Below are 26,789 nucleotides of genomic sequence, written 5' to 3'. Positions count from 1 at the left end.
AAAAACATCTTCAGATTGCTACTGTAACTGCTAATTATTTCACACAGAGAAAACGAAATAGTTTCATATACAGTATCTTAAAGTAGGGCTTAGGCATAACTAAAATGAGTGGACGACACTGTCTTTGCTCCAGGTAATATTTTAGAGACCTTTAAAAAACGCGGGTTTTTAAAGTTTCCCAAGATCATTGAGGTTAAACATTCTACGTATTTTAACGGTCGGGTAATTATTTTTAAATTAACGGTTAAAATCACATAATCATCGAAAATGAAAAAAAACACCGATTTTGTTAATACTTAATTCGTCTTTATATATTTCCTGTTAATTATTAACAGGCTCAATTTCAACAAGCAACCTTAATACCCCTGATCCGGTATATTGCCAATTTGCACATTCAGCTGTATATAAGTTAGCTAATCTGGTTGCTTTTTGCACAATCATCACTTTGCCAGTTTGCTTATCTAGGACAAACCAGCGCCTTCCTGGTTACAAACTATCAAAAGAGATACATTTTTCTTTAAACTACTGTCAAAATAACAACAAAAAATGTCACACGGATCAGTAAAGCAAGAGTCTGTCTGTTGGGAAACGCAGGAATCGGAAGATCATACTAAAACCTTCATTTATACGAAGAAAAGGGGCTATGAAATTATACGCAACTCGCACCTGAATAAGGTAACGCCTTTCGCATATCGTTTGAATTTTAATCGTTTTATTTTGACTTGCTCTTCCTTTGATATAATTGAGTCACTATACACGTATCGAAATTGTGACTTGTTTTTAAACGTGGATCAAAACGATCACCGCTTAGATACAGCCACAAAGCGTCGTTTGTGGGAGGGAGGTGGTGGGGGATATAAACTTTTCATCCTTGCAGTCTGTTTACATAGCATTTGTATACTAAGGGCTTTTTCTTTAAAATGCTGGATTTAACGCACAAGGAGTTCTGTATCAAATAAGCTTTAAAATCTCTTAAATATCATAAAATGGATTCTGAAGATGCACCTTAATTTTACCTTGCTTTTATTTTGCTGTGTTTTAGAATATCCCTTTTCTCCTTGATAGTCAAGTATCATCCTATATACAGTAATCACGAAGCTCTATTTTGTTGTATTCAAATACAGCCGTGAGATTAATTGCGAGGTGAAGTTCGTAGCCAGTGCTGTATTTGTAACCAGAAACACAATACAAAGTTACACTCTCTTGCTTTTCAGTCCATTCACCCTGAAGAATTGCATCTTCAATTGTTGATTGTATTATGAACCATGTACTATACTTTGAACAAGTTATTAAAAAAAATACAGTTGCAGCAACGGGTTCAGTATTTCTGAATTTATCCCACGACACCTGCAGGTTACTTTTTTTTACGCCCCTCCCTCTCCCTTACAAAGGGCAACGTGCAAATGACAAAAGTATAGCTTCCGTTTGTCAATTAGGATAGCACTCGCCTAGCCTATAAAGCGTTTTTTGAAAACCCAACCACCTCATTATTTTTCGGAGTTAAAACTCCAATTCCAAATCCCACCTAATACGTTTTCTTTTAAAACGTGTTTATCATAACCTATTGTGTATTGCACCTATTTTTCTATTGAGCCCAACGTTGGAGATTTGATCCCAACAATATTCCACTCACATAAGTAATGATTTACAATCTGAAAGTTTTAACAGGCAATATTTCTCATGTGCGTAAGTGGGGAAAGTTCTGTCTTGTTGCTGCTGTGTTATTACGATTGTCAACTCTGCAATGGCTAACACCTTGCTTAATTTGGGAGGGGACTCTCCAACCCTGGTCCTCGAGATCTCCAATCCAGTAAGTCAGATGTTTTTAAAGATGTCACATAATTTTATGAGTCACCTGTTTAAGGGTGACCCGGCTCCCCTCAAACCTGTTGAATTGGGGTTCTCCAGGAGCAGGGTAGAAGGTCCCTGTTTTAAATAGGCAGCAAAATGTAGTACCTTTTTTGCTGAGAACTCTCCATGGTGCTGGCCCTTCACTGATAATCCAGAAAGGGGCACTTACCTGCATCTCTTCCACATGACTGTTCAAATGCAAGTTGCAGTCAGGGGTTGGGGGAAGGACTTGGTATGTACCAAGACCTTGTAACTCAATAGTTTCTGCAGTGGAGTCAATACTTTGAGAAAAGCTGTGTTATGTTTTAAAGTATTAAGGTGGGGGGGTCATTTGCTCTGTATTAGACTTGAGTCTCTCCTGAAACTGGGGCAAACATCATGGGTTTCTGCAAGGCCAGTTTCCGTTTATTAACGGTGAACACTTCTTGGTGTTCAGCAAAGAGGAGGTGAAAAGAGAGTACAGAAGAAACCCAAGTGGAACAGGAGATAGCTCACAGTAAGGGGATTGCTACAAAAGGGTCCCAGGTGTGTAATTCTTGTTACTTTTTTTGCTTGTCCTACCCATGTACTGTGATTGCTGAACTTGTTGCATGTAAAGCAAGGTAGTAGGAAGCTTGGAACGGGTGCAGAGAATTATTTTACTAAGGGTTGCTATAGAAATCTAATAATTCTATAAATAACTACACTTGGTAAAAATGAGCCTTTTACCTTACCAAAATATGACTAGTTAACTATTGCACTAAAATTCTTAAAAAATGCTGTTGGCATCCACCCCTATTCAAATAGGTGGGGTGGAATTGAATAGTCATTTTATAATAAATCAAAGTATCCTCTTGTGTTTATGATCCAGTGATCATGTGCAAATATTTCTAGAAGGATTAAAGCATATTTCTTGGAATAGCATGGATGGAATAGCAGGCCTTGAGCTCTTAGACTAAAGTTGGGATGAACTTTATACATTGTTATAATCCTTGTTTCCACTTGTGCCCTCATCTCCTTATTTCACAACTGGTCCCTTCCCCCCCCCCCCCCCCCCCGTCTTGGCAGTAGTAGATTGTTTTTTTTTTTGCCAAGTTGGTGTATGTAGACCTACAATTGATCTTTGAGTTGGGGTTCATTTTAATTTCTAATTCATCTTCCATTTGAGAGATGTAATGTATCTCATGTCTGATTAGAAGTTTACAAAAATTCAGTTTGGTGAGTTCTTGGGGGGGGGGGGGTGGAAGTTAATGAGTAAACTGCATGTTAAATACGTATTGATAACAGATGTGATTGGTGCTTTTGGTTTGAAGTAAAAAAAAAAAAAAAGGAGGGGGGTGGTGGATCAATTAGCCTGTTTATCCCATAAAGAGCTATAATAGCTAGACATTTGTTGGTGGGAGACAAACTTATTAAAAACTTAAAATGCGTGACTTGTCATTTAGAAATAAACCACTTGGGCAGCCTTCTTGCTTGACCCTTTCTGTGTACAGTATATATAAGTTTTGCAGTCTTTGGGACTCATTGTGAAGAAACCTTATTTAAATATGAATGGGTACTTCCTCCTGAGACTTCTAGAGGAGTTTCAAATGATTGCAATCAGGATTTCTGCAAGTGTTGGGGAAAAATTGAGAAATGATCAACAGTGGTGCATTTAATAGTCATTGTGTGAAAAGTACAGAATAGGAGAAGCCATGCTAGCTCTACAGTGTTAACTTGCTTATAATGATGGGTTAAATTCCTGAGTGTCCTGCCCAGCTGCTGGATAAGTTTGATGGATGACATGGCAGCCAATGTCCAATTAATCTTGAAGGGCCTTCAATCCTGCCGTGAGGTTACAAAATGGGACCTGAAATTGGAATAGTCTGATCAGAGAATGCGTAGCTTGTTGTGTGACTGTATATAGTCTTACATCTAAACACATGCAGAGAATGATGGTGTGATATTTTCCAAACCTGATCTGTGTTAGTTAATGTAGTGGTTGGTAAACAATCATTTAAGGATTCAATTAAAATAACAAAAACTGAGCTTCTCTGAAATGAAAAGCTGGTATCCTTAGGAACACCGCTTACTGAACAAGGACCTAAGTGGATGCTGCCCATTGATCCTACTGTACATCAAGCGATTGGGGCATAATCTTGCGGTCTCTTGACTTCCCATAATTCTGGATTTAAAAGCAGTCTGGTCCTTGACAGGGATTGTATGTGTATAATCGGCAAATGCTCAGCCGTTTTATTGACTGCCTGTCTGTTTTTAAAGTAATAGTGTAGAAAGAAAGGCCCAAAACATTTTTTTTTTTTTACTCTTTTGGAATTCAGTCCATCTACTGCTTAACATCTTGTTTTACTGCAATACTTAAATCCAAAATGTTGCATTACATAAATGTATGTATGTAGCTGGTTACAGAAATTGCAATTCTGGCTTTTAACGGTTGCACAATTCTGTACTACACAACCACTATTTCTAATTGGCTGATAACTCTCATGCATATATATATATAATCCAACAGGGAAACCAATCACATGATTTTTTTTTTAGGGAATTTTGTACTTAATTTAAAATTACTTCAAATCATTTACCATTGTTCGATGTTGATTATGGCTTGATCTGCTTTACTATTGGCTCCATTTGTAGTCGCTACTGTTGTGAGCCTGCTTTGCCTTTATTCGTGTTTCTATTGAATCCTTATTTTCCTTTTATTTCAATAATGCTCTTTATCCACAGTGACTTGCATTTAAACCCGTTTATCGATCTGTGGGGTGGGAAGTTACTTTAGGATATTGTTGCAACATCCTGTTAAAACATTGTAATTTCCAGAATTGTAGAGTGCAGAGTCTGCATCTACTCCACATTGTATTTGTAATGTAGTTACACACTGTATCAATTTCACTGGGTTATTAAATTTTTTTACTGTAAACATAGCCACTATGCACTATGATAGTGTATCCTTGTCAATGCACTATACTGTATAATATATGGGAGGGAAAATCTTCAAATGGATCTGATGTGTATGGGAACTGCTGCAAAAAGTAACTTATGCAGTCCTAAATGTGGGGACAACAAATTTCATTCAATAGTCCCCAATTTTGGTTTTGCTGGAACAAGGAAATTGGAGGGGAGAGTAGGAAATAACTGTAAACTTACTCCACTAGTACATACAGTTGTGCTCCTGTATTTAAAAAATGGTATATTGTCTATGTAAATGGGCTTGAAAATGTACTAAAGAGATGTCAAGCTTATAGCATGGCCCTAGCTTTAACCAAGCTTTTTTCTTCAGACAACAAACTAATAGATTTCACTTAAACCAGCTGTGTACACATGAAAATTCTGAACAACCAAGTGTTTTCATTCATTCATTTTGACCTTTCTTTGATACTGTAAGTATATCAGTATTTTAGGTCTAAGTTTACTTGACTTTTCACGAGACAGATTTTGTCCTTACAGTTTTAAGAACTGTCGTAGACAGGATATTATAGGTGTGCTTTGTAAACACCCCTCCCCCCCCAATACATTTAGAACAAAACAAAGAGGCTTCTATCAACTCGACTCAAGAGGTGTTGGCTACCTCTTTCAGGGCTCTAGTGTCCCTTCTCTTGCATTAATGAGTTGCCCATCTGGAAATTGACTTCCACAGTCTGTATGGACTTGGTACACATGACTTCAAACATCTGAAAAGACGACTATCAATGTTGAGTAAAATATTGAAAATTGTATACATTCACTTTATGAATGGAGACCAAGAACTCAAAATTAAGCCTCAATCATCCACTGTATTTCATCAGCCTTGTACTTAATGAATATGGCCTCTTTTAGACACAAACTATGAAGCTTTCCTAATTTTTATAATTGTGCTAAATGTCCAGCGGTTAAGTCGCTCCCCCCCTCCCAAATAACTTCTGCTTTGCCCACAATTACAAGAACACCCATTAATCATTCCACATTGGAAGTTCCCAATGCTACTGAATGATGCTGAAAAGTTATTCTATCTTAACCCGAGAAAGGACACTCCAAGTTGCCTAAATCTGAAAGAAGAATACTTACTCTTGAAGGTAGAGTAAGAGTACATGTGATTTGGAGTATAGTATATTGCTACTTTTTTGTTTGGAACATGTCAGTAGTTGAAAAGTCTCAGCTATATCTTGGCTGTCACCAGTTTTGTTTTGGGATAGTTGTGGCAGAATTATTTGTTCTAATTGGATAAAGAGGCAAGACTGAGTTGAAATGATTGCATTTTACAACCCATATAGCACATATTCTACATGCACTTGATGCTGATAGGGCTGTGTTTTTAAAGGAACAGGATGGCTTCAATTCTGTGTCGCACAAACCCTTTAAGCTGTCACCATTTTTAAACTGGAAGCAATCGGCTTCATCTTGAACATCTTCAGTGCTGGCAGTTTTGTTTTATTTGCAACTTTTTTTCCAGTTTCCCTTAAGCTGTTCCAATAAGATGCCGAAAGGGAAAATGTTTTTACTCTTAACCCTTGACATCTCGTTCCCATATAACAATGCTTTTGCCTTTTAAGTCTTTGTTAGTAACTGGCAACATTTTCCAAAAGCAGTTCTAAGAGTTCTTTCAAATTAACTTGAAGTTTTTTAATCAGCATGGCAATTTCTTTAGTGGAAGTAGGCTCCAGTTGTAGTAGGACAACTGAAACTAGGCACCTACATTTATCCACTCATACAGTAAGTTGGACAGGTATACTTTCCTGGTTATACAAGTCTGGCATTTTATTGGGGGAGAAAAACATACAAAACAATACTCCCCCTTGAACTGTTATAATACTACTAATTCCTTACACTTGTATAGTGCTTTTCTGGATGATGTGACCGCAGCTACTGTATAGTGCACCAGTGTGCTCACCACACGCCAGCTATTAGTGGTGAGGAGAATAAAGTAATGAAGCCAGTTCATAGATGGGGATTATAAAGAGGCCATGATTGGTAAGGGCCAATGGGGAATTTGGCCAGGACACCAGGGTTACACCTCTACTCTTTTCAAGAAACACTGGGATTTTAATGAGTCAGGATCTTGGTTTTATGATGACAGTTTTTTTTAACACTACAGTGCCCCTGTCACTATACTGGGGCATTAGGACCCACACAGACCATGGGGTGTGTGCCCCCTGCTGGCCCCACTAACACCTATTTGAGCAGCAGCCTTGGTTTTTCCCAGGAGGTCTTCTATCCAGGTACTGACCAGGCTCACACCTGCTGAGCTTCAGTGGATTGCCAGTTCTGAGTTGCAGGGTGACATGGCTGCTGGCCTACAGGTATAATTCTGTAAATGTATAGTTAAACTGACTGTTGTGCCTGATGGGTAAAGCTGTTCATTTCACTATTCCACTGAATTAGTGATGCATCGTCAATAAGGCTTGGACCTCCCATAGAGGGATATTGTCCCAGGTATGATGTTGCAAAACCTGTTGATAAATAGAAAGCCGGTCCATGCAGCTTGTGGTTTAGAATTCCATGTAACACAAATGAGAATGGCTTTACCGTCACTTTTCCGTTTAATCCCTATTTAAAATACTGGAGAAATGCCGTTGAATACAAATTACTATTGGCACTAATAGTATTTGAGCTTTTAATGCCTCTCTGTACAAATTTCTCCTCTAATGCCTATAGTGGTGAGTTAGGATTGAACTCAACTGAGATAATCTCCATAACCCAGTAAAGGATAATAAATCATTACATGCACTTTGTTCAATTTTTCTGAAATGAAATTACTGTACAAGTCAAAATGTGAGAGTGCTGTCCTCACAAGTGCATCCTCTTGGAAGGGTACAGTCCCATGGTGTGTGGCCCTTGGGTGTCATATCAATCACTACCCTAGGCAGGCTCCAGGCAGGAGGTGTTAAGAGCTCTTCTTGACTGATGGATTGTAAAGTCTAACATAAACTTCATGGAGGGGTGGAGAATCGCCATACATCACTGTCAAACAAATATGCAGCTGACAGTCAGAGTAGAGGGGTGAAATGTAAGGTGCTTTTGCTTTCTGACAGCTGCTGTGGCCCACTATTCAAATGTAGTACTTGTTTTGTTACCTTTTACTTTTCCTGATGTATCGTTTATTTCTACTTTTTGATGGAGATGCAGTGCATGTTTTTTCCCCCCACACCTCCATGTCCTTGTACTAAAAGATGGGGTGGGAGGGGGGCTTCCAGTTGTAATGATGTCATTTTATTTATTTTTCACCTGGTCTTAATTTCACCCTAGATTGTTGAAGCAGCTAATTCATCTGGAAATCCTGATAAGATAGTAACTAAACTCTTCATACATTGTCACTGAGTTATTATACACCTCTTAAATTATTTTACTGTGAATTTTACTATCCAGATATAACAAATTTTGACTCAAGCTGCTAAAAGGTATTTCTGATCTAAGCACAGCTGGTTTTGCTTAAGCATTGCTGTGGGAGGTTAATATGTGAACCACTTCATATGATAAGTGCTTCTGTCATGTATAGATGCAGAGTTTAAGCTGTAAAATGTTCCATTTATAACCAATGCAGAGATTGATCTCCCCCTCCCCTTCATGAATCCATAATTACAAGGAAATTGATGTTGAACTTTAAGTAAACAGTCTTGGAATTTCCACTGCAATATTTTAAGGTTATTTTTCCTAAAGACTGACACCACTGCAGAGGGATTGAAGCTTGTAAAGTGAATAATGAGTGTCAATTTCAGAATGCATTCCTTGAGGAAACCACTGTGCTAGCTGCATGTTGACTTATGAGTTCTCAAGAGGGCATGAGAAATTCTGTTGAATGGGTGTACTGTATTGCTAAAGTAGTTATTGATGGGTCATATTGTATTTTTAAACTTACACGGTATTAAAACTTCTCAATGAGTAAGGCATATTGTTTGACAAAATTGCAGGAACAGTTTAACACCTTTCATAATTAACGAGGCCAACAGGCACTGCAGATCACATTATAATTAAGACATTTAAAGAGTAAATGTCTTTTGGAAAGTAACTTTACAGGTTGGCTTCAGCTATTAATATATCCCCAGTGGACATCCGTTTTTAAACAATGTAATATAGCCTGGAGATTTGTTTCTAAGCTCTTAAATCTAGAAAAGTAAATTGATCTTTCAGAGCTTTGATCATTCAGCATTTTGAGCATGTGCAAAAGCCTTGTACAATCACTGGTATGGTAGTTTTATTTTTTTACTTCTTGTAACCAAGTTGCATAGAATATGCTTTTTGTATTCCTCCTCTCCTTCAAAGTGCAGGCCTATAGAAGCAGAATAAAAACTATTGCTTTCTGGTTTTTGTACCATGCATTTCCTCCCAGATTTGTTTAATTCTGGGATCAAATCGGGGAATTTTATCAATTTTGAAGGCACAGAATGTACAGTATATACAACATTTCTTGTGATTACAAAAAGGTTAAACTACTGTATGTGGTTTATCTTGCACATTATATACTATAGGATGCCAAAAGTTTTTCGTTAGAGGTGGGATTTCTCCCTACCTAAAAATAATTAAAATGTTACTGTAAATCTTGCTGACTTGAAATGAGTAATCTTAAATCTTTTCTTAGTGCATTTAATTTCTTTTATGTACAGTATGGACATTCTTAAAATGTGTTGGTACCAAAACTGAACAAAGAAAAGCTGAGATGGTTAAAATTAGCCGATTCGAATGTGCTCTCTCAAAAAGTTTTAGGAAAAACATTAACCAGGATTTTATAAAGCTCTTACATTTTCATTTGTCAGGATTGGTCAGCTCCCCATGCAAACTGGTTGCCAAGCAGTATTAATCTTCCTAATCGGTGTTTTTTTTTTATTGATGCAAGTGGTTTAGTCACTGTGCACTTACAAGGTCAGATTTAAACTTAATACATAAGCTTGATAATCTAAAGCACAGCTATAAAGCTATGTGGAGCTCTATGGAAGCTAAAGGTTTTAAATTGCGGTGTTTAAGATTCTAAAAACTGGAAGTTGGTGGAAATACATTTGTATTCTTTTAATATTGTTGCAACCTACTGTAGCAGGGCTGTGCAAAAATAACCTGAACATTGTGTAAAGGATAAGGCACGTATTTCTTCTCCAGCACAGTTCTGATGAAACCCAAATAGATCCATCTATTAGTTTAAGACAAATAAACCACACAATAACAATAACATCTTGCAGACTTAGACATGCGGAATTCTACCTCAAATAAAAAGGAACACCATGAAATACCTTAACATGTTAAATACAGAAAGAAAGCTGCATCTTAATAAATCAATCCAAAGCATCATTAAATCTTCCTTCCTACAATTTTGATTCCCATTCACCTTAGGGCATGCATTTTCCTATTCTACAAATGCATTTCCAAACAAAGAGAGAATGGGTTCATTCTGGGAATTCCATAACAAAAAAAAAAAAAACTCCCTTTAATGTTTCTATGACATTGTACTCTTCAAGGGTTCCTGAATAAGGCCTTGAGTAGTACAGTCAAGATGTGAAATGCAAATGTAGCTAAACTGATGCAAAGCTTGGATACACCAATATTGAGTAATCAGACTAGGCTTTTTTATTTAGTTTGTTCTTAATGGTGGGGAAAATATGAAATCCAGCAAGCCATTTTTTTTTCTTGTCAGTGTAACATGAAGCAACCTTCCCTGCAGTTTAGCTGCTTTTCAGAACACTGGATCAGCAAACTAGTTTTCTGTGTGTTTTTTTGCATGTTTTATTGAGGTAGATGCAGACATAGCTGTTTTACTTCAGCTTACAGATTTCTGTGTATTTGGTTACTCATGCTGCTAAGAATTTACATTGAAGGCATGATTCAGAGCTTTTTGTCTGTAATGTTCATCTTGGATCTTCAAAATTACTGGTCTAAAGTCACTTATTTCTGGGGTGAAACCAATGATTAGCTCAATCTCAACATTTGTAGTGGTTTTTAATTTTTGGTTTCCCTTTACTAAATTACTTTTATAGTTCCCAGAATTGAATGATAGCTGTATTGAGAACATATATTTAAGAGATCCAATGTGGCAATGAAGTGTAAAACTTTTTTTTTTGTTGTATGTAGGACTAAGTGTGGTTCTTGTGTGGAATACGAAGGAGATCTTACAAATATTCTGAAGTTGGCCCTTTCAGTGGCTTGAATGACCAGCATGATGTTTGCATGTGACTATTAATTGGTTGGGCAATAAATTACTCCTTTTAAAGGAGTCTGATCCAGTAGCCCCAGTCTGTTGTCTTTAAGATTAGCCAACTTGAACAAAAAATGTAAATGTGCTGTAAGCCTATGTATTCGCTAAGAACATCAGTTCTTATCCTGATCAGTGTTTTTTTAAGTAAAAGGTTATTTTCTGTGAAGCAAAATGAATGTAAAGTTGAACACGTTAATGACAAAGAATCCCTAAAAATTAGTTCATTAGACTTCATTGGTACACAAGATGGACTAGTTACTGCAGTATGTCACATTGGTTCTTTTCCTAAGGCTATAGATTACCTGGAATGGTTGATTGTTTTAAAGAATCTTGTGAGATTCCTAAATCTGTTTCTTCTTGCACAAACTAAAATGTATTAAGTTATAATAGAAAACACTAGCACATCCTTGGCTATAAGGATCAGTTTAATCATACTTAATCAGTTCTTATGCTCCATCTTAAACACACATGCCCTGCTTTACTGAAGTCTCATAAACCACTACTTGGCAATATGCTATTTGCATCTCCAACCATGCCCTTGTTACCATAATTCCAGTCCCGGAAACATGTTCATGCTACTCTGCATGCAAATCATTCCACGGAGCTTTATGGGGCTTATATACTGTAGCTAAAAAAGCAAATTTTTAAAATGCTTGCCATTAATCCCTGATGTACTTGGAAGAATTTTCATCTGAGTAATGGCCTATTCCGACGCTCCAAATGGTTTTGTTATAACCACATACTGTAACATTTCCATGAACTGAGAGATGAGGAAATCTTTGCATACTGCTGATGCAGAGCACAACACTTCTGTAATCTGACCTAGAATCTAAATGTTGATTGGTCTTTTGCACTTTGACTTCTATGCCTTAGGAAAGTTTTTTTTTTTTTTTTTTTTTTCCCCCGCTGGAATTTTTTTCCATCATAGCCGTAAGATGTTTAGACACTGAGGCCTGTTATAGGACTTTGGATGATGCCTGCTGCCATGAATTTTTTATTTATCTATATCAGTGCAATAAAGCGGAAGTGCAGTTTTTGGTCATTTCTGTCGAAGGTATAATATATCTGGTCCTGCAACTTGGCAAAAAGCAGCATTGAAATTTGGTGAATCCTGGGAGTCTTGTATTTCTCCAAACACCTGTGTTTTTAGCAACATAAATCGGCAAATTATCCATTTCGTTATCACTCTAGCTTTCAATTTAATACTGCTTGACAACAGTTGAGCAACACAATTGAATTGAATAATTGAAACGCAACACAATAGCAAAAACTTGGATGAGTACTAGAAAGCTAGAGGGATACAATTATCTTGGACCATGTAAACGGTGAGCTGGTTATTAAGATGTGCAGGTCCTTGTGGCATAATTAATCATTATGGTCTTGGCACATTGAAATGGCAATGGAGAAACTACTGCATTTGATTCACAAATGGATGAGCTACACAGGCCTGGGAGACATCTGAAAGGAAAGCTGGTGTTAAAACTCAATGTCCATATACCCTCTTGCTAGTAATTTCAAGTTTGGTAAAATGCTTCACTTGTTAAAAATGTGGCTCCTTTTTTTTGCACCACATGGTGTAGTTTAGGTAAAACCAGCTAATTTACAAAAACTAACACGGTTATTTACAATAAGTGTATAACGAAGCAGTCTTGGGTTGGGGGGGGGGAAACGGACTTAATCACCTGGATCTCTAATAAATGGATTCCAATTGCACCCAAAATAGACGCATAAAGCATTCTCTTAAAATAAAAGACCTTGGCTTTGGATGAAACTGCTCTCTTACCCTGAGGGATCCTTTCTCTACAGTATATTAATAAATGCATCAAAATGGGACTTGATACCAGCTTTCTAGGCAAGCAAATAGTAAAGATTAGTGAGTTTGATGTACTGTAGAACATGGTATGGCACCACTTGATAAAGTAATAAGGCCCAAGCTTCTATAGAGTAAATTAACATGCAACAACCATTGCACTACAGAAATATATTTACAAGGTTAGGCTCTGGACCTGTAGAGAACTACAAAATCCAAAAGATACTGTCCTTCTCTTGCAGTGGTTTTGTGATTCCTTGCTTCCCTTTTATCCACTCATCTGTTCCTGTACGTACTGTATACTGGGGTCCATTCCTATGGAGGCTGGATTAAAGACCTTTAGGAATGGGCCAAACACTGCTGAATATTTTTGATATTGCGGTCTTAATTATTTAACAGTGAAGTCGGTTATTCTGTGAAAAACATTAGCATTCAATTTGATCTGTATTTGCCTTATTTACTTGTCTCAAGGCCCTGTTAACTATTGTTTAAATACAGGAAATATCCTTTGTTGCAGACTTTCAAAATAAGGCAGTCCATCCAACAACTGGGATTACCTTGTTTGCAGTTCAAGTTTGGCTGCCCACCTTTCCACAGCGGTTTTAAGGGTGTGCTATGGCGCATGGCTTAAAATCTGCGGACAACCACAGCAACCTTGCAATACAGCATCTGGTTTAGTCAACTAGAAAGCTATCTGGATTCTTTAAGGCTTTATGAAATATTTTGTCACTTAAAACCCTGCACTTAAGGTTTTTCAAGCTGGCATTTAATTGCATATGTGTGACTTAATCTTTACGTTTGATATACAGTATTTAAGAATTGTGACAGCCATCACAGTTTTGAAACCTGTTGGGTCGTGGGCTCTGGATTAGAGCACCTGAGCTCTAGACAAAGTTGACCTTAGTTTCCGTGCATTTAGGCAAAAGTACAAATTGCTAGAAAACTTGAAGACCTTTCTTATAGCCGTTGGCAATGATAAATTCATCAATATCATCCATCCTTACCCATAATGATTAGCACTTCAAATATCAGTAGGACTCCTTATTTATTGGAGATGCCACTACTTACTGTAAGTGATAGTTTTAGCACAAATGCTTGTGCTAATTTTCAATTTTCTTTTTTTCTTAAAAAAGAATGGTTTGAGTATATGCAGTTGCCTTGAATTAAGAATTTAAAATCAGTTTTTTAACAATCATTTATTAGTCTCTCGTTTTATTTTGTTCCGTTAATGAAACTGAAATTTATGGCTCTGTTCCAGGGTGCACTTATTTCTTATTATATAGAAGAGGTGAGCTCTCAAACACAACTGATATTTCCAAAATAACACATTCTAATTTTTTATTAATGACAAGTTAGATCAGCCTGTGGAAATTACATTCCAAGCCTGTTACCTGAAACTTTTTGCACTGGACTGATATGTTCTTGAAAGTTCCTCAAGCAAAGCGAACACATTTTTAATCAAGCATATTTAAATTTCTGTGCTTTTTGATGTACATAATACTACAATAATGCGGCCTTTTAATTGTAGTAAGTTATTACATTTGGCATCTGTAATAGAAATGGTATTTACAGCTGTTTCTTTTAACTTTATCTTCCAGTTACAAACTCCTAGTAAAGGCCCACCCAGACTGCAGCCTTTTTAGCACCAGCACAAAATGTTAATTCTGGCATGATTTGTTTGTTGGAGAACACTTTTTTTACTAATAACACAGGAATACAAATTCACCACCACCTTGTGTAATATTCCACCTGATACATTTGGGTTGGTTACAGTGAGTAGGTGAATTTGGTCTTCTGTCTGCTTTTTGTAAACCTGACAAAATGCATTAATCCTGTAATTAAACTTAAGCTAATGGTTTAATTGAGAAGGACCAATCATTCAATGTATGAGCAAAAAAATCTATACATACTGTAGTAATAGGTTCAGATAGCAGGTGCATATCTTGTAACACTTAAACACCAAAGCCAGAGTATTATGGGCAATATTATCTGCCCTTAATTGGTATGATGAACACTTTAGATCTAGCAGAAAAGAAATTAGATCCGAACTTTTATTTCCTGATCCTGGGACAAATCTCCAACTTATTTTACTTCTATGAAAACTTCCACTCCCTTTTTAAAAACTGCCTTCTCAATTAAACCTTTTCTGAGGCTTTTAATTGTTTGTGTTACAGAAGGAAGTAAATATAGTTGAAGTGATGTGCAGTACATCGGTGGTAATTGCACTTTTTTTACATGTTCAGCAAACAAATATTGAACTTTTTTTTTAGATGAGTTTCTACCCTTGGCTCACTTTTGCCTTAACCAGAATAGAGTCCTTACTCGGCACTATTTACGGTCCAGCTGCATCTCATCTGATAGGTTTGATTCATCGCTGTTCTTGGATCACAATGCTGCATGAATAATTCTTTTTGTTGTAATACAAACAATTCACGAGGTATATTTGTTCTGTTAAACTGTGGGGAAACTTTGAAAACCCAACTGCAAGAACAGATTGTATTGTATGCTGTCTAGAAAAGATGTGCTGTACAGTTAGCCCAGTTAACAAGAAAATCAGTAGAGCTGGTAACCTAAACTTGCATATGGAAAGACTTGACTTTTCAGAGTTTTTTTTTTTTATGGTCAAGGCAGTGGGTAGCTGCATCAGCATGCATAGGCTGCAAAGGAACAAGTAATAGGTTTATTCCATGCTGGGGGAAAAAAAGAAAGAAAATGCAACGTTTTGGCCGTGGAGCCTTCTTCAGGTGGTCCTTCAAAATTGGTCTAGTCTGATGTTATTCTTGCTTCATTATACAGTACTTATTAAATGTTGAATAGTTAATCATAATCTCCAGTGTAACCTACAGTAATTATAATGGTAGTCATGGGCTTCTTTTTCTGGAACTTTGATTTTGAGCATTGATGATACTGGACACCATCCTTTCCGGTGTGTTATAAGGGAGAATCGGAAACAATAGTTTTAAATTATATTGATAGCTTTGTGTAGCTCATGCTAGTGTTATATCAAATATGAATGCTTACAGTGCCCTGTAGACTAGCATGGACTCTTGAACAGTTCTCGCACTTTGCTGTAAAGCTTGCTGTTGTGACTTTTTAATTATATACATACAATCTACATTTATTTAATTTTGAATATGAAAGAAATGGGAAAAGAGACCCTTAGGGACCCCGAAGAGTAGTGTTGGGCCAACCTAAATTTAAGTGCACAACCATCATAATGAGACAGGGTTTGAGTGTACTCTTTGTGCAATATTAGGCACTTATTCCAAGATTGTGAACCGTGATCTTTAAGGGTTCTTAGTCAAACAAAGATCAAGGACCTTTCAATGAAAGTCAGGGGATAAAGTTATTTAAAAGCATAGATCAGGAGAAGAGTACAAATAACCTGGGCTTTCACAGACTCTCAAGAAATGGAAGTTGCATTGTACTTGGAGCAGGCTGTCCCTCCAAACTGAGTAGCTGGGCAAGGGGGCAAATGAGATGCCACCATGAGGACAAAGAATTGGATATTAATTTTAAAAACTGTATGCATCTTGTACAGTATTTTCACACAATGGAATTTGAATACTTTTGCATGGCATTTTTCATTGAAACAAGGTTGCACTTCATGTAGGATTACAACTTTTAATCCACAACCAATTTTAAATGGAAAAATATTAGTTAGAAGTTGCATCACAAACTTTGTGGCATATCAAATGATAAAGATGTCATGTGCTGTGATTTGCAAACGTTTAGGAAGCACTGACCTAGATAATAAGTACTTTGAGTATTGTGGGAGTGACTAATGTTTATATTTCTGCTGACTCCTTGCATAATTGAAAAATCTGGAGTTTTCCCAAGAACTTTGAGTACATGTCTTTGCGTTCTTTAATCTGATGCAGACCTATAGTTTGGCAATAGCGGTCTTATTTCTCCAAACACTGGTCATTTCAAGTATCTTTTTCTGTATAAATATTACACGATTTGATTAACATACCTGAAGAAAATCCACTTGTGTTTTTGCATTTGCTTAGTTTTCTAGAAAATATTAGAACTTTACAACTTAATGTGCTTTCACGACAACCAACCAGATAATCATAGTTACATTCCAAGTCAATATATCAACCTGTTTGCCACTTTTACAATATAACATTTTTACTTTATGCCACTTTAGCGGTTTGTATTGTCATAACCTTTCTGAGCATTATATCCCTGAACAGCTTCACCGGACTGTCCTGTACTCTGACTTGTGGATGTCCCTAACGGATCATGTTTCCTGGTTTGTTCTAATAGTCTGAATGTGGACATGGAACTTTCCACACTGGGGAATTTTTCAGGTGGCTGTCTTTTTATTAAACTGATGGGAATCAAGTGGCCATTTTGTTAGTGACGTATGGTTCTACATTTCTCTATGCTTGTCAACTGACTTGTTTTGGAATATCTGTTCAGATTAATCAATGCTAAGCTGCTTCTTATTTAAAATATCCAAAATTTATTTACATGACCTAAAATACTGAATGACAAAAACAATTTTGTTGTACATTATACTCAGACTAAATTAAATCAAGTATATCAAAGAATATCTGAAGTTCCTCTTCTCTTGCATGGTAGATTACCCCTTCCCTGGCCTTTATTCATACTAGTAATGTTCCTTAATCTTTCCCAGTTCAGCAGGGTACCTACAACTGGTCCTTTCTCCCCTCATTTGCTGTTACTGTCAAGACTTCTACTTGCTCTTCAACTACCCCAATGCTGGGGGTGCAGGAGCAGTGGACATCTACTTGGTTCAATTCTTCATGCTCTTCCTATTGTAGAGTTTCTCTTTATACATAGAGCATAGAGACTAAAGAAAATCGCTACATACCATGTGGTCAGTTTGCAGCGTATTGGTACCAACAAGTAAAAAATATCGGTATCAAGGAGTTAGTGTTTGTACTGTGACCAACTGCATTAGATATCAAGAACTATTTCTACTGTTAAAGCAAAGTTTAGTATTTTGAGCTCAAACCCTCTCTGAACAAAGTATTAAAAATTTTAATAGGATCATGCATTTGCTACAGACATTGGTAAACTCATTGTGGAAAAATCCCACGATACATTAACAACTTCTTAATCATTTTGGCTACATAAATTTTAATAAAAGTTCTTAACAGACATTGTACACCTTTTAATATTGTGATGGAGATTTTTATGGATTCCCCATATCTAAATCACATGATAATATTGTATCCATCTCTTTTTGGTTTTTGTATGGATCAGCTTATAAACATGGATCCAATGCAGTGAAATGAGTGTAGAATAAACTCCTGATTTAGGAATCATGGCTTTGAATAGTTTTTTTTTCTATTCCTAGAGTTGCTGGCAGTATTCCAGTAAAATGCTTTCCCACAGCAAAGTAATGTTATTGCCTCATACTTTCTAAACTTTTTAAAAAGTGTACAGGACAAGTAAAAAGCAAAAGTTGTCAGAGTAACTGACTCTTGCATGAAGCGATAGGAAAAACAAAAAAATCCTCCAGTTAAAGATGTTCATTATAACCTAGGATAGTAACAAAACTAAACAAAGAGAAAACATTTATCATAGTTTGAGTCAAGGGCATGCTTTGGAAAACATTAATACATTTGTTCTTAAGTCTTGACTTCTTTAACTGTCTAGTGATTTATTGCAGAATTTTGTAATATTTCTTAGCTGTGTGACATTTGATTAAATTGGACAAATACTTTGGACTAGCTTGAGGAATAGCAGATATAAATGAGGGTGAAGGTGTATCAGTTGAAATTCTTTCTGAATTACTTAATTCATTCATTGAGGGCAAGAGTCAAAACTGATTTTAGCATGTTTAGAGAGGAAGGCTATATTGCCTTGTAGTCAAGATAAGTTCTTAATTTCTCTTGGCTAGAAATAAGCTTAGCCATGCTAAAATTGAAATAATGGTCTTAATTAAGAACAAATGCTGACATGCACAATTGTTTTTAGTCTTTCCTTAGATCTGTTACTTGACCATAAACTTAAAGTAGTAAATGGATCATGGGTATAAAAAAAACTCATAAGTGACCCTCTAAAAGGATGACTTTATTTTGAAGTAAATGCCAAGTAGTCTAAATTATACATGACTACCAACTAAAGATTAAATGGATTTCTGCTGCAGAAGAAAATCTCCAGAGCAGTCTTTCACAGTCTAGTAAGTGGCTGCATAGTTGTATTGTAATGGAGAGGTGACAAATTTCAACTAGCACAAAGTTGGAAGTGTTTTTATGATGAAGGCTACATGCAATCTGTTTATCCAGTTATAGTTTGCTTGACCTGGTGATGTTACTGGTTTGATGCCCTTTCAGTTGTAGTGAAATCGGGCCATTTAAGAAATAGTCCTAATTTAATAATTGGTAGTGTATGGATTTGCCTTTTCTTGAACTAAGGCTCCTGTTTAGCTGGTTTTGCTGCACCAATATTGCCAATATGGATACTAGTCCCATAGGTCTTCAGTCCTGCATCTTTTCTCCAAGTTTGCTACACCAATCCAACCTTGGGTCAACTGTCTCTTGAATCAACCTACTGTATATACAAGAGCCACTGTGATGGCCCATTCTGAGGTCATCCCACTTGCTTGGGCACTGCCATGACCATAAGGCCAGGTACCTCCTACTTTCAATCTGTTACTCCAAAGAATGGTTCCTTCCATGGCTCCTGAGGAAGGGAAAGAGAGGATCTGGGAAAGTAAAGCATCCTGCCCAACCCAGTCATGCCTTCAGTCCCACCAATGTATTCCGTATTCACATACTCCGTCAGTTCAATTCAGGGTGCAATCATTAAGTTGGTCTCTGTCACAAAACCAGAGACCTTAACCTCCACTCCGCCCTGAACTATTTGTTGTTACCTGCATTAGTAAGAACTTCTCAACAGTACAATCTTTCCGATTCTTTTCTGGTTTGTTGTCCTTTTGTTCGGGTCAAAAGACAAACACTTTGTCATATGGACATTTTACCTGTAATTGCTTTATGTAGCATTTGGGGAAGTGCAGCCAGCTTCGGATTCAAATTGGTCAGCTTTTCAAAGATTGTAGCATCTCTCTGACCCTTTGCTCATGTATGAGCAATTTTTTTTTTTTTTGGCTGGATCTTGTTGCTAAAAAGATAAAAGGCAACTCATTAGCAAGTGCCAGTTTGGACTCTTGTGAAGCTCGTTCAGGACTGCTATTGGCCTGTTTTCTATTTCTCATTTTTGTTCACTACAGGATAGCTCCCTTTGAAACAAACCACAAGAAGTCTGGTAAAGTTTTTTTTTTCCCTCTAAAATCTTCATTGCCAGGATCTATGGTACTGCTTATTTTCAATATTGTGTAACTATTTGTGTTGAATACCTGGTTTATGTTGTGGTTAAACACATGGCTCACAAATTTTCTATTGCCTTGAAGTTATGCTCAACCCTAGTCTAGAACTTTTTTGGGGTGCACAGGCAAAAACCAGTTTTATCTGGTACCGTACATCTATAAGCTTTGGACCTAGAGCAGAGGGGAGAAAATGGTTTGAGGCACTTTGGCCACACATTTAAATCTTTTGGGATTTCTCTGTAGGTTTTTTTTTAACTGTACCATATTGTTGCAATTCTTCAAAGCATCTTTGATAATGACTGTAGTACACAAGAGAAATCTAAATGACTCCTTAACCCAGGTTTCACCTGCAACCAATTCACAATTTGCACTGCTCATTCTGTTACTCTGAACAATATTCAGAAGTATAATTATCCAGTCTCCATTCTTCCACACAACTAGATGGTGATTCCTTCTGTCCTTTTATCTCTCTAAATTTTCACTTCCAACATTCATTTGCTGTACTTTTCTCCTTACCTGTTGCATATCCATTCTAATAGTCTCCTTTTACTGACAACCCTATGGCTACTGGCTGTCTTTTGGAGTACTTTGAAGTTACAGCCTTTAATTCGTGTTACAATTGCCTGCCATTTCAGAGAAAATAACCCAAATCAGGCAAGACGTGCTTATTCTATGAATTAGTCACTAGTTCTCCCCTTTTCGTAGGCCACTAAAGTCTTCTTAGTGCCATATCCTTATCTAGTCATTCCTTTTGGATTGGCTCGGCATCCTCTGACGCTTAACCTGGATTCCTTGATACTATAAGAAGTTTCTTGAAGCCTATCAGATGTGCATTGGACTATATCCGATCTACTGTACCGAAGACACTCTAAAACCTGCAACTGAATACTGTATTGAGGTTATGGGATTCTGACGACTTGGTTGACGGAAAGGAAACCTGTCAAGCAAAGTCGGCAAAACTAGGTTTTAATTCAGCCCACTGGGCAAAGCCTAAACTTTAACCATCACATGTAGCAAACTGGCATGCTCTTGAATGAATGTATTGGCTCATTTTATTTGAAGTGAGCCGCATTTAGACTGCAAGATCAACACCAGTCTTTCATTTTTGTTTCTTAATGCATTTTTGTAATGAAGTGTATAGTCTTCACTACAGATTTTAACCAATGTCATTTGTGGCAGTGCATTAGTTTATTTACAATGAAGATTCCCTTGAAAGGTCTTGTCACTGACTTGACATTTAACATTGCTGCTTTCGGGCTCTTGGGTCCTAGACCAGGAAGCCTTTGGTTTCGGTTTGGATTTTTCACTTCTACACTTTCTCAGGATGCTAGGTTTTCCTAAGACATGCTGGCTAAGTTGATTATCTGTCAAGTGATTGGCTGAAGTCCCATCCACCATGTAGTCTTCCCTTGTGCTCGGCTCTCTGGGTTGCCATAAACCTTGCTGGTTTAAGCTACTTTCTGATAATGGATAGGAAAAAACCTAAAGTTTAGGTTAAGTACACAACTGCTTTCCCTTAATGTTACTAACCTGTCGTGACATTGATAATGATATGCCCAAGTTAACTCTTAATTGATGTATACAGTCTTGCTGAGACTGGGAAGCAAATTACTATACAATGTACATCCACTTAAAGGAAGTAATGGATTTAAAGGGTTTTGTTTCCAAGGCAATTTACAGACTGTAAATGAAAAACAGATGGAACAGCTGTTTGTAGCTGAATGCTGACAAGCTTAAGTTTTCTTCCGATGTTTCACCAAAGCAAGCAGATGTGCTTACTTGACAAACATTTCCTGTATATTGTGCGTCTCTCATTTTCTATGGGATGGGAACAACTAAAATAACCCTAGGGTTGTTTTTATAAAATTAAAATTTAATGAGCATCCACTCTGCTAAACTTTTTGCTGGCTTTAAGTTGAAGAATAATATTTATGCTTTTCCATAAGCTCAATGGTCAAAGGAACTCTAAAAATTTCTCTCCCATAAAAACAGAAGACCTACAGTAACACTTCTAGATAGTGATGTTATTTATAAAAAATCCTGATCAAACTCTACAGTAGTTTGATTCCTCTTTGAAAATGAGAACTCTTAACTACAGCAATGCTAAAAATCTAATGCTTATGAATTAGGCCAAAAGGTAATTATAATATACCTCTTAATCATCCAGATCGTCTGGTGATTTGATAAAAGGATATTCATTTTGGAAAAATCATCCTTCAAGGGCCAAATGCATAAAAGGACGTGACCTTGTGACTTCTAGTGGAAATGCAACTGACCTAATGATACTCTTTAGAAAAATATATATGGGCTCAATAAAAGTGTCTCGTACTAACCTGTTCACAAATGACAATGTATCCCAAGAGATTGTCAATATGTATTATAATGCATCTGATCCTCGTTTTTTTAACTTGTAATAAATCACTTATTGGTCTATAACTACTTCATACGGTTTCATTACCTTGATTATTGCAGTACTTTGAGCAACCATTGGACTTGAATCAGTGGCTTATGGATAGCATTTCTCATTTCCTTAGGACCTACAAAACTTATACCTTTGTACCCTGGGGATGTATCTATTTTCAGTGACTGTAGTACCTGGTGCTTGCTTCCCTTACATTTATTCTATTAAACTTTGATTTTCCACTGCCTGAGGCTTGACTTTCCTTAGTGAGCACCCATGTGATAAAATTCATTTAGAATGTCACCCATATCTCTCAAAGCTTCTAATTCTCCAAGACTTCATAAAGGATGACTTGGGTGGTTTTCTGTATTTGTACAGAAACTCCATTCTAATTTTAGGAACAAGTAATAGGTTTATTCCATGCTGAAGAGGGGAAATGCAACATTTGTTCTTCTCTTTTCAGTATGGAATAAACCTATTGTTCCTTTGCAGACTACACATGCTGACGCAGCTACCTACAGTACCTGAACCATTCTAATTTTAGTCTTTATTGCAATATCCGTTTCCAATGTCACTTCACTTTTGCTTGTAGTTCTTTAGATTTTTTTTGACAATTATAATCTTTTTAAATCATTAATGGTATAGATCTATGCTTCAAACAATGTTTAAATTTCATGCAGATAGCACTCCAGGCCTGTAATTGAACCCAGGGCCACAGTGATGAGAGACTGCAATGCTAATCAATGTCACCTGCCACTTTTGCCAATCTATCCTATTAAGCTCTTTTAAACTTATTCTGTGCTCAGCAGTTTGTACAACCTACAGAGCACAGAACCCAACTAAGGCCATTGTTTTGTATTGGTGAACAAATTTCTTAATTGTATGTAGGAGTCTCGTGTTCATCTCTGCCTACAATGCTTTCATTTACTGTATAACGTAGTTATGAAATCGAATCAAACTCTAGGTTGTACAAGCTACCACCCCTATAGCATGTTAGTGCTCTGCATCTAGAGTGTAGAGTGGTGAACTCTTACTACACCCTTGCTGGCTTCAGGTAGGTCTATCCTACAGCTTTATGCTGGCAAGGTGGTTTACAGGAAGCTCCTCCGGAAGCGCATCTGCTTTTGCTACTTTGTTGTTGGACAAAGGTCACACAGCAAGCTAAAAATTGGCCTGAAACACTTTGATTACAGTATATACATCAAACTGGGCTACAGGGGGCTCTGCACAGACGCATGAGGTAAAATGTTTAAGTACACCTGCAGTTAGCAGTTTAGCGATCGCCACACAAGAATGTCCTCAAACCATGCCAAATAGGGCTGTGTCCTCAGTCCCAGCTGATGTGCTGTCGAAAGAGCATTGGTAGTACTTCAAATACTTAGGCCCCCTTGGGAGGGAATTAACATGGAGGAAAACCACACATGGATTTTGAACTGAGCCTCTGATGGTCTGAAACTTCTGGGATCTTGGAATGCCTCTCAGGCCAGGTTTGTTCTGATACTGTGAACATCTAAAACTGGATAAGGAAGGGGTGTATTTGTTTAGGATTCAACTGTTATCTTTTTACTTGTTTTGAATTTGATTGTATTCTATACTCAATTTTGTTTGACTGGTGTTTTATTACGGTCTTTGTTGGCCAGTGTCTCTTTAGCAAAAATGCTGAATCCTTAGTTTCTTAGTGTGCATATTCAGTTATAAGATGACTATATGATTTGAGATTAAATTAAAACCTGTTGAAAGTAACTAACTGTACAGTGTAATATTGCTTTAAGGTTTATTGCATGCTACAAAGTTGTGCATTGACCTTTATCACCAGGGTTTTAAATTGTGATTCACACAAAATAATTTTGCTTATATGGTTTAACTTTCTGCCAGCAGCAGTTTCCTGTGCTTTGTTCTATAATAATGCTGACAATGGGGAAATTTTAAGACCTCTCTATTTAATAAAATCTGACTTTTTTTTAAAGTCTTGGGAGGAGTGGAGGTTATATGCAGGATGGTATATGGAACATTAACAAGACAGTCAAACGAATGATGGTCTAAGATACACCAGTAAAGTACAAAACATGTCATTCATTCTATGATCTTACAACAATATTGTGAAATGCCACAGTTTTGCTTGTTTTTGTTGATTTAAACATGGAGATTCAGAAAAGTAACTTTTTATGGTTAAATTTTGATGTGTTTTATAACTTATTTGAGAATAAACTGTCATTGTAAGCAACATTTTGAAATGTGAAATTGAGGGCATCTTTGTCACTGGTAGTGCCTTATGTGGCCTGCAAATGGCAGCTGAAGAACTCGATCACTGTAAGAGCAATAAAAAAATGTTTTGTTTCTAGCAAGTCTGTCAAAAGCTGCCTCAAAGTTGATTTGTCAGAGCTAATATTGCACAAAATCTGGGAGTTAAACATCTTGAAATATAGCAGTTGTGTGTCGTAAAAAAAATGCAAATATCTACAGAATGGTGTGCACCGTACCTGTTTTGGTCTAATAAATTTTAGTGATACTTAACCCAGTTTAGTAATGGTTGTCTAGAGACTTTAGTAGGTTTATCAGGAATTCCTTAATTTTTTAGACTTATTTATGCAGATAAGCAAATTCTAATGTTTTCTCAACACCAGACACCTGTTTTTCCAAACGGATAAACCACGCTTCCCCAAAACTCAATTTGTATCGGTAAACAGAGCCATTGCTGTCTAGGACATCTGCAAGTTTTATATGAATTAATTCTGTGCATGTATGCATTTTTATTTCCCAGTAAATTGCATGTTGACAGCTCTTTGATTACTTTACACTGTAATCGCTTGTTCTTTTCTCCCATTAATGCTTAGGCTTGATAAGTATAACAATTAGTGTCTAGGACTCTAATGCTCAAATATGAATGTTATTGATACAGTAGTTGCATTATTTTTGCTTTGTTGATAACACATTGTAATGCAAACCATGCAGTGCTTTAAACCTTTCAATCCCAGATTCATTGTATTAACTAAAACATTTACTGTACCTGAAATGGTTAAAGGGTTTTAAAGTTTCTTATTCCATCTTCAAATAAGATTCACTTGTGTGCATTTAAATTAATCTATTCTATGAGTTTTGTGGGGTTTTTTCCTGCTATGAGAACACCTTGGAGTAGTAATTTGTGAAACCTACAATATGGGCTGTGCTTGAATTTTCAAACTCGATTTGACACATCTCAATTTGGCATAGATTCATAATCCTTCTGCTGCCATACCCATTCACAGTGAGTCTACTACTAAAAGCTTACTATAAATGCTATGGGTGGACTAGTGCTCATCTCCTTTTCATAAAATTGAATTTGCTTCTGGGTAGCATGGAGGTTAGAACTGTTGTCTCCTGTATCTTGGGTGCTGGGTTTCATTACTTGTCTGTGGCATGTTCAGAGTGATATTACTGTGGTGTTCTTGCAAGAAAACCAGAGCACCCAATCTCAAAGGCATGCTTACTAGTTTTTTAACCGTAGGTGTCTGTTGGTGCCTAGTGATTAACTGGGATCCCATCCATGGAAGAGGTCTTTGAAATCCCCCGTCACATAACCTTTTAAAGTTTGATTGTTCAGGCATGTTTTTGAGCAGCAGTATTCCTAGGATGTTAAGGCCTGGAAAGTCACTTTTTTTTATTCCAGTTTGCTATTTAAGCTAAGTATGTGGTTACTGCTTTAACCAGACATTTAGTAGCTTCTCCCAGTACTTGGAGCAGTTGCTTTAAAGTGACCTTGGGTATCTGTAGATGCATGCATTGGGATAGACCCTGACTGGCTACTTCTGGTCCTGGGGGGCCAGTGTAAGTCCGTCCTTTACTGTAAGGAGGAGCATTGCCCTCATTCATTTTCATGAGCTCCCTAACCACCAGCGCTCTTTGCGTTTTAAGTGGACACCGAAAACAAAGTATAAAGATTTTTCAAAAAATGTTCATAAAATATAGTTTAGTTTGAAGCAGGTATTTTATTGCAATTGGTGAACTAGATTATTGCCTTGTATAAAATGTGTAAATGAATACAAATAGTTGTCTTTTTGTAAAGAGGAGGATCAGGCCTTCCCATGGTTAAAAGGATTTAATAACTTGGCATATGTTATCAATTCAGACTACCAGTTGAGTCACAACAGTACATTCTGGATCGAATAATGTTTATGACCCAGCTGGCTATTTCTTGAACTTGAATTGATATGGTATTGTTGTGAAGGTAAAGCATTATAAGCACACTCTTCCTCTCCCCATCAGCTCTGCAGTGGTCCTGTCTCTAGATTTCAAAGCCTTGGTCTCTGAAGCA

The 26,789-nt window shown here is 36.9% G+C and overlaps 1 protein-coding gene across 1 annotated transcript in view; it reads left to right on the top strand.

The window, feature by feature from the left end:
- The first annotated feature begins 546 nt into the window (after positions 1-546).
- me1 (malic enzyme 1, NADP(+)-dependent, cytosolic) overlaps positions 547-26,789 on the top strand; it is a 167,276-nt gene continuing 141,033 nt past the window's right edge. The window contains exon 1 of the mRNA XM_088905921.1: positions 547-675. Coding sequence (XP_088762047.1) covers positions 547-675 — 129 coding nt within the window. The remainder of the gene's footprint in view (positions 676-26,789) is intronic.

The sequence above is a fragment of the Atractosteus spatula genome, chromosome 2, assembly GCF_055471065.1.
Source record: "Atractosteus spatula isolate fAtrSpa1 chromosome 2, fAtrSpa1.hap1, whole genome shotgun sequence".
Taxonomy (NCBI): Eukaryota; Metazoa; Chordata; class Actinopteri; order Semionotiformes; family Lepisosteidae; genus Atractosteus; species Atractosteus spatula.
This window is presented reverse-complemented; position numbering and strand designations above follow the sequence as displayed.